At 41.4% G+C, this 13,675-nt stretch overlaps 1 protein-coding gene across 10 annotated transcripts in view; it reads right to left on the reverse strand.

The window, feature by feature from the left end:
- CHD9 (chromodomain helicase DNA binding protein 9) overlaps positions 1–13,675 on the reverse strand; it is a 648,673-nt gene that overhangs the window by 174,113 nt on the left and 460,885 nt on the right. For 6 of the 10 annotated variants that reach the window (XM_053699504.1, XM_053699506.1, XM_053699501.1 and 3 more), the window contains 3 exons: positions 12,805–13,000; positions 12,419–12,586; positions 5,682–5,864 (listed from right to left, as the gene is read on the reverse strand). In XM_053699504.1, the coding sequence (XP_053555479.1) occupies positions 5,682–5,864; positions 12,419–12,586; positions 12,805–13,000 (547 nt within the window). The remainder of the gene's footprint in view (positions 1–5,681; positions 5,865–12,418; positions 12,587–12,804; positions 13,001–13,675) is intronic. The other 4 variants (XM_053699510.1, XM_053699505.1, XM_053699511.1 and 1 more) reach the window with 1 other exon arrangement.

Genomic DNA, 13,675 nt, shown 5'->3' on the forward strand with positions numbered 1-13,675 from the left:
GACTTCCACATATGGAGTCTCCATATTAAGCGACCTTTCTAGTTCATCGAACCAGAAACACGCCGCCGTAGTGACAGGAATAATACACGAAATAGGTTGGAGGAGGTAACCTTGCTGAACAAAAATCTTTTTAAGCAAACCCTCCAATTTTTTATCCATAGGATCTTTGAAAGCACAATTGTCCTCAATGGGAATAGTCGTGCTTTTGGCTAGGGTAGAAACTGCCCCCTCGACCTTAGGGACTGTTTGCCATGTGTCCTTCCTTGGGTCGACCATGGGGAACAATTTCTTAAATATAGGAGGAGGGACAAAGGGTATGCCCGGTTTCTCCCACTCCTTATTCACTATGTCCGCCACCCTTTTAGGGATCGGAAAGGCATCAGGGTGCACCGGGACCTCTAAGAATTTGTCCATCTTGCACAACTTTTCTGGTATGACCAAAGAGTCACAATCATCCAGAGTAGATAGCACCTCCTTAAGTAATGCGCGGAGATGCTCTAACTTAAATTTAAATGTCACAACATCAGGTTCTGCCTGTTGAGAAATTTTTCCTGAATCTGAAAGTTCTCCTTCCGACAAACCCTCCCTCACTGACACTTCTGACTGGTGTGAGGGTATGACAGATAAATCGTCAGCACCTTCTTGCTCCACTGTATTTAAAACTGAGCAATCACGCTTTCTCTGAAATGCTGGCATTTTGGATAAAATATTAGCAATGGATTTATCCATTACTGCCGTTAATTGTTGCATAGTAACAAGCATTGGCGCGCTAGATGTACTAGGGGTCGCGGGCATAACTGGTGTAGACACAGAAGGAGAGGATGATGAACTATCCCCACTACCTTCATTAGAGGAATCATCTTGGGCAACCTTATTAAATGTGACAGTACTGTCCTTACTTTGTCTGGATGCCATGGCACAGTTATCACATACATTTGAAGGGGGGACCACCTTGGCCTCCATACATACAGAACATGTTCTATCTGAAGGTACAGATATGTTAGACAGGCTTAAACAGGCTAATAATGCAAAAAAAACGTTTTAACACAAAACCGTTACTGTCTCTTTAAATTTTAAACAGAGCACACTTTATTTCTGAATGTGTGAAAAACTATGAAGGAAATATCCAATCTTTACCAAATTTTCACCACATAGTCTTAATGCTTTAACAGTATTGCACCCCAATTTTCAAGCTTTTAACCCCTTAATTGAGGAAACCGGAGCCGTTTAATCAAATAACAATTTTTAACCCCACTACAGTCCCAGCCACAGCGTTTGCTACGACTTCACCTGTCCTTAGGAGTTATACGATAGCAAATTAAGCCTTCCAGGCACGTTTTAAATGATCACCAGACCCTCTCACATGCAGCTGCATGCACTGCATCCAAAAGAAACTGTGCAGTTATGGCGTGAAAATGAGGCTCTGCCTACTAGAGTGAAAGGCCCCTCTGACTGGAAAGGTGTCTAAACAACTGCCTGGCGCCTAAAAACGTTCCCCCACAATAAAAGTTTTATAAATCACTTCAGATTACATAAAAACTTGAATAAAGCAATCGATTTAGCCCACAAGAGTGTCAACCAGTGTATAGCCCATAATAAGCCTTCATTCTGTTAAGAGTCTAAGAAAATGGCTTACCGATCCCCAAGAGGGAAAATGACAGTCTTCTAGCATTACACAGTCTTGTTAGAAAATGGACTAGTCATACCTTGAGCAGAATAGTCTGCAAACTGTTCCCCCCAACTGAAGTTCTCTGGGCTCAACAGTCCTGCGTGGGAACAGCAATTGATTTTAGTTACTGCTGCTAAAATCATACTCCTCTTTTAAACAGAACTCTTCATCCCTTTCTGTTTTAGAGTAAATAGTACAAACCGGCACTATTTTAAAATAACAAACTCTTGATAGAAGAATAAAAAACTACAACTAAACACCACATACTCTTCACCATCTCCGTGGAGATGCTACTTGTTCAGAGCGGCAAAGAGAATGACTGGGGGGCGGAGCCTGAGGAGGGGCTATATGGACAGCTTTTGCTGTGCTCTTTGCCATTTCCTGTTGGGGAAGAGAATATTCCCACAAGTAATGGATGACGCCGTGGACCGGACACACCAATGTTGGAGAAAAGAATTTATCAGTTAAGCAAAAATTTTGTTTTCTTTCCAATGGCATGGAGAGTCCACGAATTCATTCTAATTACTAGTGGGAACCAATACCCAAGCTAGAGGACACAGAATGGAAACGGAGGGAGAAACGAGACAGGCGTACCTAAACTGAGGGCACCACCTCCTGAAGAACCCTTCTCCCAAAAGAAGCCTTAGCTGAGGTAAAAACATAAAATTTATAAAAATTAGAAATTGAATGTAACGAGGACCGAGTGGCTGCCTTGCAAATTTGCTCCACAGAACCTCGTTTAAAAGGGCCCAGGAAGAATAAACCGCCCAGGTGGAATGAACCGTAATCCTTTTAGAAGGCTGTTAACCAGCTGTCTCATAGGCCAAACAAATGACACTCCTCAACCAAAAAGAAAGAGAAGTTGATGTGGTTGTCTGGCCCTTACTTCTGCAAATACTACAAAAAAGGGCAGAAGATAACGAAAATCCCAGCAACCTAGAGACTAGATATAATTTTTAAAGCACAAAACTACATCCAGGTTGAATAACAGACAATCTTTCAGAGGAGGAGGATTAGAACACAAAGAAGAAACCCTTAGGAAGGATCCCAATCAGGTACAAAGGACCGCCTTTTCCACAAGGAAATAAGATAAGGGGAAACAAACTCTAGAACCGAAAGTTCTACAACTCTATGCACTAAAGAAAAGTTAACAAAAACAAAACTTTCCAGACAACTAATATCAACAGAATGCATAGACCCAAACAGAGCCTACGGCAAAACCGGAAGATCAAAATTAAGGCTCCAAGGTAGAGCAACAGGATTTAACACAGCCCTGATTCTGACTAGGGCCTGAACAAGGACCGAACATCTGGTAAGTCAGCCAAGCTCGCACAAAGACTTCATACACACACACACATTGGCTAACTGCCATTATCCAGCAGCACACAGTCCAGAACTTACTGCCCATCGAATAAATCCCAACCATAAGATATTTATAACCATACCCAGGCCCCATTATGAAAAAAAGGGTATAAAAGGCATGCTAACCTAGAAGGAAAAAAGCACTTACCTTTGGAGCTTCAGCTGCAGGGCAGATACAGCATCACAGGTATGACAGACTCAGCCGAACTCTGACAGGGACCTGTAGAAAAAGAAAATCAGAGTAACCAACCCTGGTTTTCTATATAGGGGTAGCATAAGTGTTAGAAGGGAAGCAAGGACTACATCGCCGTCTTCCAACTGCTAAAAGACACCACAACTCTAACAAAAGAGGATTACATGGACGCAGCATAGCCACAATCCTTGCTTGCAGGGAAACTACCCATAAAAGGATAACATATCTTAAGACACCATCTTCGCACATCCTCCTGATGTACAAGGCAAATAATGACTGGGGGGTTGTGGGAAGTGGGAGGATACTTAAAGCTTTGCTGGGGTGTTCTTTGTCACCTCCTGGTGGCCAGGAGTTGAATTCCCACTAGTAGTTAGAATGAATTTGTGGACTCTCCATGCCATTGGAAATAAATAAGTAATTTCTTAAACAGTTCTGCCTTCTCTTGTTTTTCTTTTATAGAACCTTATCATTCAAGAGAAATAGGGACTGTTGTACACCAGAGTATGCATCACACTGACCTAACCAGCTACTGCTTTATTTATCCATCAAATGAATGCCGTTCCCCAAACTGACACCTTTTAGTAGCCTTAACATAAATGGTCTTTCCTGCAGTGACACCTGTTCAGTCAGATTCACTCAGTGTCTCTGCACTGCTAAAAAACAAAACATTTTTGTTGCTTCACATAGTAAATGTCCTCTTTTTTATGAGTAGCTACAGTGATGCATATTTTTATTAATGAAAACCATCACTATAGACTACCAGCGAGGGAACAGCTTCATAGAAATGTCTTATTCATTGGTTGTAATGGTTACTATTCCAGGACAAAGGGAAAAAAGTCAAATCAATAAGTTGTAATGCGTACACCATAAACATACCGTATAACTTAAAATTCCTACTGATATCACATCTAGATGGGACAAGAGCAACAAATTAAGGACAAATAGAAGAGCCATGTAAAGTGATTAATACTCTTTTCCATTGAGGCCATTCCTATAAAAAACAAACTGGTGTTCTAATGTTCTTTCAGTAGATATGAGACTGTTATGCTTATTGTAAGCTAGATTTGTCCTTGGGACATATGGCAAGAAATTTAGGCTTGTTTACCTTTCTTATCTGAGCGTCTCAGCCTTGAAAAATACATAGTGCAATAGGCTTTAATTAGTTTATAAGATTTATTTTTTTCTTTACAGCAATAAAACTGCTTTATAAGAACTCATCCTTATTATGACTAAACATATATGTTTAGTATAAGTTTTTATATAATGTGCAGGGATGTAGCTGCATCACTGTTTTTAAGAATAATTTTCTACAGTCTCCCAAGAAAAAAACCTAAAGCTAGATGAAAACAGAGAACAGAGTCAAACTAAAAAGATTTTATTCAACATCAACTTGTGCACACAGTGTCTTTGGGAATATACTTGTGTCATGTTGGGGTTGAGATCTCGCTAAAACATCTCCTACAAAGTGTTTGTCACTTGATGAGTAGAAGTTCCTTCTGTGTGTGATTACTGTGATTCACCTACCTGCCAATGTATGCTGCACTAACTGCATATATTCAAAGCTAAGTATTGCTTAAAGTATAATTGTTGCTTTTTTAGTATAAGTTTACAATAAAAAGCGATATTATTTCGCAGAATTCCAGACTTCTCCCTTTTTTCAGAGATAATAGCTATATTTGGCACTCTCCCTGGTGCAAACACTTCTAAAAGATTGGAAGGGCATAGTGCAGTAATGGTCACATTCTTAACACATGGAGATTGCAGATCAAAATTTCAGAAGCTTCAAGGGCAGCAAATAATAACATTTCCTAAAAATATCCAAGGGGACAGTGCAAGATTTAGGTAAGGTTGAGGGGTACCGTATGATGCTTTTACATCTTTGTTGTCACTCCAGAGGACTCTTGTGAATTTAAGCCACATTGTCTGCCCACCGACTGGAAAGCCCCAAAGTACACATTCATAGTTCCACTTTTGAAGCGGCCAAAAAAACAAGTGTTGCAGGGCCCATGTAGCCTTCCCTGGCAAAAGCAAACTATAATGGACTGAGGCAACATGCACCTTCCTTCTGTTTTCTGAGCACTATGCACAAAACAGGATCCTGAAGACTAATGCTCTAGAAACTCTTCTAGAAACATATTTACAACTGAATGGAGCCAGCAATCTCTCCACTCCCTGTTGCATGCCTATAACACAACATGCTCAATGTGTCCTATGGACAGGATAAGAAAATAATAAGAAAAGACATCCTGAACATATGAATGGGTGTCAGTGTGTTCCCGCCCATCGGCCTGAAAGTAGCGCCTAAATAATTGATAAACTGACTTCTAAACTGTGCTGAGAAAAATAAAAGCTTTGTGCACAAACAGTTTAAATGGCACAAATGCAATATAGCAATTATTTTTAATAAAAAAAAGTCTGATCAAGACCTGTTCTTAAAAGATTATGTTCCACAGATACCTTAGCAAATGTTGAGCCTCTTCCTTCTGACTCTATTGTAATGGTCTTTGTTCTCCTCTGAAGAATCTGGTCAATATCTTCTTCACAGAACTTTGATCCTTCATCCTCTTCATCCATAATGGCACCATACGCGCCTCTCCTCAATAGGTCTTCTATCTCCTTCTTTGAGAGTTGCTGAATCTGCTTAGAAATGAAAAATGAATCAAACAAAAAGTTATTTTTGTTGTTTTTTTTTGCTTAGATGTAAAACTATCCATCATTTTCATGTAAATCATTTATGTAGGTTAAAAAGATCCATACTCCTTTCCCATGTATGTTTTAAACGCAGAATCACATATCAGATACTAAATTGTTGTTGTAAAATTGAAGAAAAAGTCATTTTGCTCCAAAACGTATTACATAAGTAACATTTATTATCATAATTTAATTATAAATTGTAGCCAAATTACATAGCACTGGGAACATGACTAGAAGTATATAGTAACACAATTTCAGGGTAACAAAAAAATACAGATACACAGAACAGACTGGGAAAAAAAGGACGGTATCCACATAAACAGGTATTTTATTAGAGCATGATTTTTGTTTGCATGTATAAAGCTGATTTTAGAAGAAAAAGCTCAAATTAAAATATTTTTAAAGAAAACATATAGTGGTTTCTTTCATCCAAAATCTCCCTAAAGCATACTTGTTTTTAACATTATCAGAAGTAATAAAAACAAAATTTATGCTTACCTGATAAATTCATTTCTCCTGTAGTGTGGTCAGTCCACGGGTCATCATTACTTCTGGGATATTATCTCATCCCCTACAGGAAGTGCAAGAGGATTCACCCAGCAGAGCTGCTATATAGCTCCTCCCCCCTACGTCACCTCCAGTCATTCGACCAAAGGACCAACGAGAAAGGAGAAACCGAAGGGTGTAGTGGTGACTGGAGTATAATCCAAAAAAAATTTTTTTTAGCCTGCCATAAAAAACAGGGCGGGCCGTGGACTGACCACACTACAGGAGAAATGAATTTATCAGGTAAGCATAAATTTTGTTTTCTCCTGTTAAGTGTGGTCAGTCCACGGGTCATCATTACTTCTGGGATACCAATACCAAAGCAAAAGTACACGGATGACGGGAGGGACAGGCAGGCTCTTTATACGGAGGGAACCACTGCCTGAAGAACCTTTCTCCCAAAAACAGCCTCCGAAGAAGCAAAAGTGTCAAATTTGTAAAATTTGGAAAAAGTATGAAGAGAAGACCAAGTTGCAGCCTTGCAAATCTGTTCAACAGAAGCCTCATTCTTAAAGGCCCAAGTGGAAGCCACAGCTCTAGTAGAATGAGCTGTAATTCTTTCAGGAGGCTGCTGTCCAGCAGTCTCATAGGCTAATCGTATTATGCTACGAAGCCAAAAAGAGAGAGAGGTAGCCGAAGCTTTTTGACCTCTCCTCTGACCAGAATAAACGACAAACAGGGAAGACGTTTGACGAAAATCCTTAGTTGCCTGTAGATAAAATTTCAGGGCACGGACTACATCTAGATTGTGTAGCAGACGTTCCTTCTTCGAGGAAGGATTAGGACACAAAGATGGAACAACAATCTCTTGATTGATATTCCTGTTAGTGACCACCTTAGGTAGGAACCCAGGTTTAGTACGCAGAACTACCTTGTCTGAATGAAAAATCAGATAAGGAGAATCACAATGTAAAGCAGATAACTCAGAAACTCTTCGAGCCGAGGAAATAGCCATTAAAAACAGAACTTTCCAAGATAACAACTTGATATCAATGGAATGAAGGGGTTCAAACGGGACACCCTGTAAAACATTAAGAACTAAGTTCAAACTCCATGGCGGAGCAACAGTTTTAAACACAGGCTTGATCCTAGCTAAAGCCTGACAAAAAGCTTGAACGTCCGGAACTTCTGACAGACGTTTGTGTAAGAGAATGGACAGAGCTGAAATCTGTCCCTTTAAAGAACTAGCAGATAACCCCTTTTCTAAACCTTCTTGTAGAAAAGACAATATCCTTGGAATCCTAACCTTACTCCATGAGTAACTCTTGGATTCGCACCAATATAAGTATTTATGCCATATTTTATGGTAAATCCTTCTGGTAACAGGCTTCCTAGCCTGTATTAAGGTATCAATAACTGGCTCAGAAAAACCACGTTTTGATAAAATCAAGCGTTCAATTTCCAAGCAGTCAGCTTCAGAGAAGTTAGATTTTGATGTTTGAATGGACCCTGGATCAGAAGGTCCTGTTTCAGAGGTAGAGACCAAGGCGGACAGGATGACATGTCCACTAGATCTGCATACCAAGTCCTGCGTGGCCATGCAGGTGCTATTAGAATCACTGATGCTCTCTCCTGTTTGATTCTGGCAATCAATCGAGGAAGCATCGGGAAGGGTGGAAACACATAAGCCATCCCGAAGGTCCAAGGTGCTGTCAAAGCATCTATCAGAACCGCTCCCGGATCCCTGGATCTGGACCCGTAGCGAGGAAGCTTGGCGTTCTGACGAGACGCCATGAGATCTATCTCTGGTTTGCCCCAACGTCGAAGTATCTGGGCAAAGACCTCCGGATGAAGTTCCCACTCCCCCGGATGAAAAGTCTGACGACTTAAGAAATCCGCCTCCCAGTTCTCCACTCCCGGGATGTGGATTGCAGACAGGTGGCAAGAGTGAGACTCTGCCCAGCGAATTATCTTTGATACTTCCATCATTGCTAGGGAGCTTCTTGTCCCTCCCTGATGGTTGATGTAAGCTACAGTCGTGATGTTGTCCGACTGAAACCTGATGAACCCCCGAGTTGTTAACTGGGGCCAAGCCAGAAGGGCATTGAGAACTGCTCTCAATTCCAGAATGTTTATTGGAAGGAGACTCTCCTCCTGATTCCATAGTCCCTGAGCCTTCAGAGAATTCCAGACAGCACCCCAACCTAGAAGGCTGGCGTCTGTTGTTACAATTGTCCAGTCTGGCCTGCTGAATGGCATTCCCCTGGACAGGTGTGGCCGATAAAGCCACCATAGAAGAGAATTTCTGGTCTCTTGATTCAGATTCAGAGTGGGGGACAAATCTGAGTAATCCCCATTCCACTGACTTAGCATGCACAATTGCAGCGGTCTGAGATGTAGGCGTGCAAAAGGTACTATGTCCATTGCCGCTACCATTAAGCCGATCACCTCCATGCATTGAGCTACTGACGGGTGTTGAATGGAATGAAGGACCCGGCATGCATTTTGAAGCTTTGTTAACCTGTCTTCTGTCAGGTAAATCTTCATTTCTACAGAATCTATCAGAGTCCCCAAGAAGGGGACTCTTGTGAGTGGAAAGAGAGAACTCTTCTTTTCGTTCACCTTCCATCCATGCGACCTTAGAAATGCCAGTACTAACTCTGTATGAGACTTGGCAGTTTGAAAGCTTGAAGCTTGTATCAGAATGTCGTCTAGGTACGGAGCTACCGAAATTCCTCGCGGTCTTAGTACCGCCAGAAGAGTACCCAGAACCTTTGTGAAGATTCTTGGAGCTGTAGCCAGTCCGAATGGAAGAGCTACAAAATGGTAATGCCTGTCTAGAAAGGCAAACCTTAGATACCGGTAATGATTTCTGTGAATCGGTATGTGAAGGTAAGCATCCTTTAAATCCACTGTGGTCATGTACTGACCCTCTTGGATCATGGGCAAAATTGTTCGAATCGTTTCCATCTTGAACGATGGAACTCTTAGGAATTTGTTTAGGATCTTTAAATCCAAGATTGGCCTGAAAGTTCCCTCTTTTTTGGGAACTACAAACAGATTTGAGTAAAACCCTTGTCCTTGTTCCGACCGCGGAACTGGATGGATCACTCCCATTAATAAAAGATCTTGTACGCAGCGTAGGAACGCTTCTTTCTTTATTTGGTTTGTTGACAACCTTGACAGATGAAATCTCCCTCTTGGAGGAGAGGTTTTGAAGTCCAGAAGGTATCCCTGAGATATGATCTCTAACGCCCAGGGATCCTGAACATCTCTTGCCCAAGCCTGGGCGAAGAGAGAAAGTCTGCCCCCTACTAGATCCGGTCCCGGATCGGGGGCCCTCGATTCATGCTGTCTTAGGGGCAGCAGCAGGTTTCCTGGCCTGCTTGCCCTTGTTCCAGGACTGGTTAGGTTTCCAGCCTTGTCTGTAGCGAGCAACAGCTCCTTCCTGTTTTGGTGCAGAGGAAGTTGATGCAGTTCCTGCTTTGAAATTACGAAAGGAACGAAAATTAGACTGTCTAGCCCTAGGTTTGGCTTTGTCCTGAGGCAGGGCATGGCCTTTACCTCCTGTAATGTCAGCGATAATCTCTTTCAACCCGGGCCCAAATAAGGTCTGCCCTTTGAAAGGTATATTAAGCAATTTAGATTTAGAAGTAACATCAGCTGACCAGGATTTTAGCCACAGTGCTCTGCGTGCCTGAATGGCAAATCCGGAATTCTTAGCCGTAAGTTTAGTTAAATGTACTACGGCATCTGAAATAAATGAGTTAGCTAACTTAAGGGCTTTAAGTTTGTCTGTAATCTCATCTAGTGTAGATGATTGAAGTGTCTCTTCCAGAGACTCAAACCAAAATGCTGCTGCAGCCGTGACAGGCGCAATACATGCAAGAGGTTGCAATATAAAACCTTGTTGAACAAACATTTTCTTAAGGTAACCCTCTAATTTTTTATCCATTGGATCTGAAAAGGCACAGCTATCCTCCACTGGGATAGTGGTACGCTTAGCTAAAGTAGTAACTGCTCCCTCCACCTTAGGGACCGTTTGCCATAAGTCCCGTGTGGTGGCGTCTATTGGAAACATTTTTCTAAATATCGGAGGAGGTGAGAACGGCACACCGGGCCTATCCCACTCCTTAGTAACAATTTCAGTAAGTCTCTTAGGTATAGGAAAAACATCAGTACTCGCCGGTACCGCAAAATATTTATCCAACCTACACATTTTCTCTGGTATTGCAACTGTGTTACAATCATTCAGAGCCGCTAACACCTCCCCTAGTAATACACGGAGGTTTTCCAGCTTAAATTTAAAATTTGAAATATCTGAATCCAATCTGTTTGGATCAGAACCGTCACCCACAGAATGAAGTTCTCCGTCCTCATGTTCTGCCGCCTGTGACGCAGTGTCTGACATGGCCCTAATATTATCAGCGCACTCTGTTCTCACCCCAGAGTGATCACGCTTGCCTCTAAGTTCTGGTAATTTAGCCAAAACTTCAGTCATAACAGTAGCCATATCCTGTAATGTGATTTGAAATGGCCGCCCAGATGTACTCGGCGCTACAATATCACGCACCTCCCGAGCGGGAGATGCAGGTACTGACACGTGAGGCGAGTTAGTCGGCATAACTCTCCCCTCGTTGTCTGGTGAAATATGTTCAATTTGTACAGATTGACTTTTATTTAAAGTAGCATCAATACAGTTAGTACATAAACTTCTATTGGGCTCCACTTTGGCATTAGCACATATAGCACATGTATCTTCCTCTGAATCAGACATGTTTAACACACTAGCAATTAACTAGCAACTTGGAAATGCTTTTTCAAGTAATTTACAATAATATGAAAACGAACTGTGCCTATAAGAAGCACAGAAAAAATTATGACAGTTGAAAATAATTAAGTTATAGCATCAATCTTTGTCAGAAATATACAATTTTAGCAAAGGATTGTTCCCATTAGCAAAGGATAACTAACCCAGGCAGCAGAAAAAATACACAAATAAACGTTTTTTATCACAGTCAACTACAATCTCACAGCTCTGCTGTGATGATTACCTCCCTCAAAAAAAGGCTTTGGAGATCCCTGAGTTCTGTAGAGATGAACCGGATCATGCAGGAAGAAAATGAACCTCTGACTGAGTTTTTTGATGCGTAGTAAAAGCGCCAAAAATGGCCCCTCCCCCTCACACATAACAGTGAGAGAGATCAGTGAACTGCTTTAATTTAAACAAAACTATTGCCAAGTGGAAAAAATAGTGCCCAAAACATTTTTTCACCCAGTACCTCAGAGAAATAAACGTTTTTACATGCCAGCAAAAAAACGTTTAACCTCAATAAATTAATTGTTATTTAAAACCTATTGCAAGTCCCTGCAAATTAGGTTAAGTCTATGCATACAGTATAAATCCAGTGAAGTACCATTCCCCAGAATACTGAAGTGTAAAATATACATACATGACAGCCTGATACCAGCTACATCTACTGCATTTAAGGCTGAGTTTACATTATAACGGTATGGCAGGATTTTCTCATCAATTTCCATGTCAGAAAATAACAAACTGCTACATACCTCTTTGCAGATTAATCTGCCCGCTGTCCCCTGATCTGAAGTTTACCTCTCCTCAGATGGCCGAGAAACAGCAATATGATCTTAACTACTCCGACTAAAATCATAGAAAAAACTCCGGTAGATTCTTCTTCAAATTCTACCAGAGAATGAATAACACACTCCGGTGCTATTATAAAATAACAAACTTTTGATTGAAGGTAATAAACTAATTAAATCACCACAGTCCTCTCACACATCCTATCTATTCGTTGGGTGCAAGAGAATGACTGGAGGTGACGTAGGGGGGAGGAGCTATATAGCAGCTCTGCTGGGTGAATCCTCTTGCACTTCCTGTAGGGGAGGAGATAATATCCCAGAAGTAATGATGACCCGTGGACTGACCACACTTAACAGGAGAAATAACTTGCTTAGAAATAATTTAATAAAAAACTGTTGGTTGCACTTACTCCTCCAACACTGTTTTCTCGCCCGCTCATACTCTGGAGAACAGCTTTGTCCAGCCCCAATTTCAAACTAGCTCGGTCAAACATCTCTCGCTCATATGAATTCCTTGTTATTAATCGATAAACCTTCACAGCTTTGTTCTGGCCAATTCTGTGGCACCGGGCTTGTGCCTATCAAAAAAACACAGATATAAAAATGATAATCTTTGAACATATTAATACATCACAGTTTTGTTTTCCTTTCAGAAGAAAAGGATATAATATGCAGATGAGAATTCTAGGGTAGTGATATAAAGAGACAAGATCACAAAACATTACAGTTGTGAGCTTTAGATACATTCTAGGAGAAAACAAATGCAGTGAAACCATAAAGCATTGCCAATACTGACCTGAAGATCATTTTGTGGATTCCAGTCTGAATCAAATATAATGCAGGTGTCTGCAGCTGTCAAGTTTATTCCTAGGCCACCTGCTCTTGTGCATAGCAAAAAAACAAAACGGTCCGAGTCTGGTTTACTGAAGCGATCTATAGCAGCTTGCCTCAGGTTTCCTCTGACCCTCCCATCAATCCGCTCATACAGATACCTACATGAAAAAACAATTAACATGATAGTTACCTAGTATAATCAACAAAGTGTATGTATATTTATAAAAAAAATACTGCATTTTACAAGCAGAAACAAAAGCATATACAAGGGGAGCTACCATGTTTTTTCAGTGATATAAAGCAGCGAACCCTCCACAGGGTGTTTTGATGACTGGTTGAGGCTAGTGCGAGGGGGTGAATATCTATAGTGCTAGGATGGAGGTGTGAAAAATCATGGTAAGGAGAGGGAAAACTACAGATTAGAATATGTAAATTACTCTAGAGAGAGACAAATAAAGGTGAAGAAGCCCATGGGGCCTATTTAACAAATGTCTGTCTGACATGATCCGATCCGACAGACATCGCTGAATGCGGAGAGCAATAAGCTCTCCACATTCAGCATTGCACCAGCAGCTCTTGTGAACTGCTGGTGCAACGACGCCCCCTGCAGATTTCCGGCTAATCGGCCACTAGCAGGGGGTGTCAATCAACCCGATCGTATGCGATCGGGTTGATTTCACGCAATCTCTGCCTCCTCAGAGCAGGCAGACAGGTTATGGAGCAGCAGTTTTTAGACCGCTGCTTCATAACTGGTGTTTCTGGCGAGTCTGAAGGCTCGCCAGAAACACGGCCCTTCAAGCTCCATACGGAGTTGATAAATGGGTCCCCATATG

Source organism: Bombina bombina, chromosome 1 (genome assembly GCF_027579735.1).
Source record: "Bombina bombina isolate aBomBom1 chromosome 1, aBomBom1.pri, whole genome shotgun sequence".
NCBI classification, from domain to species: Eukaryota; Metazoa; Chordata; class Amphibia; order Anura; family Bombinatoridae; genus Bombina; species Bombina bombina.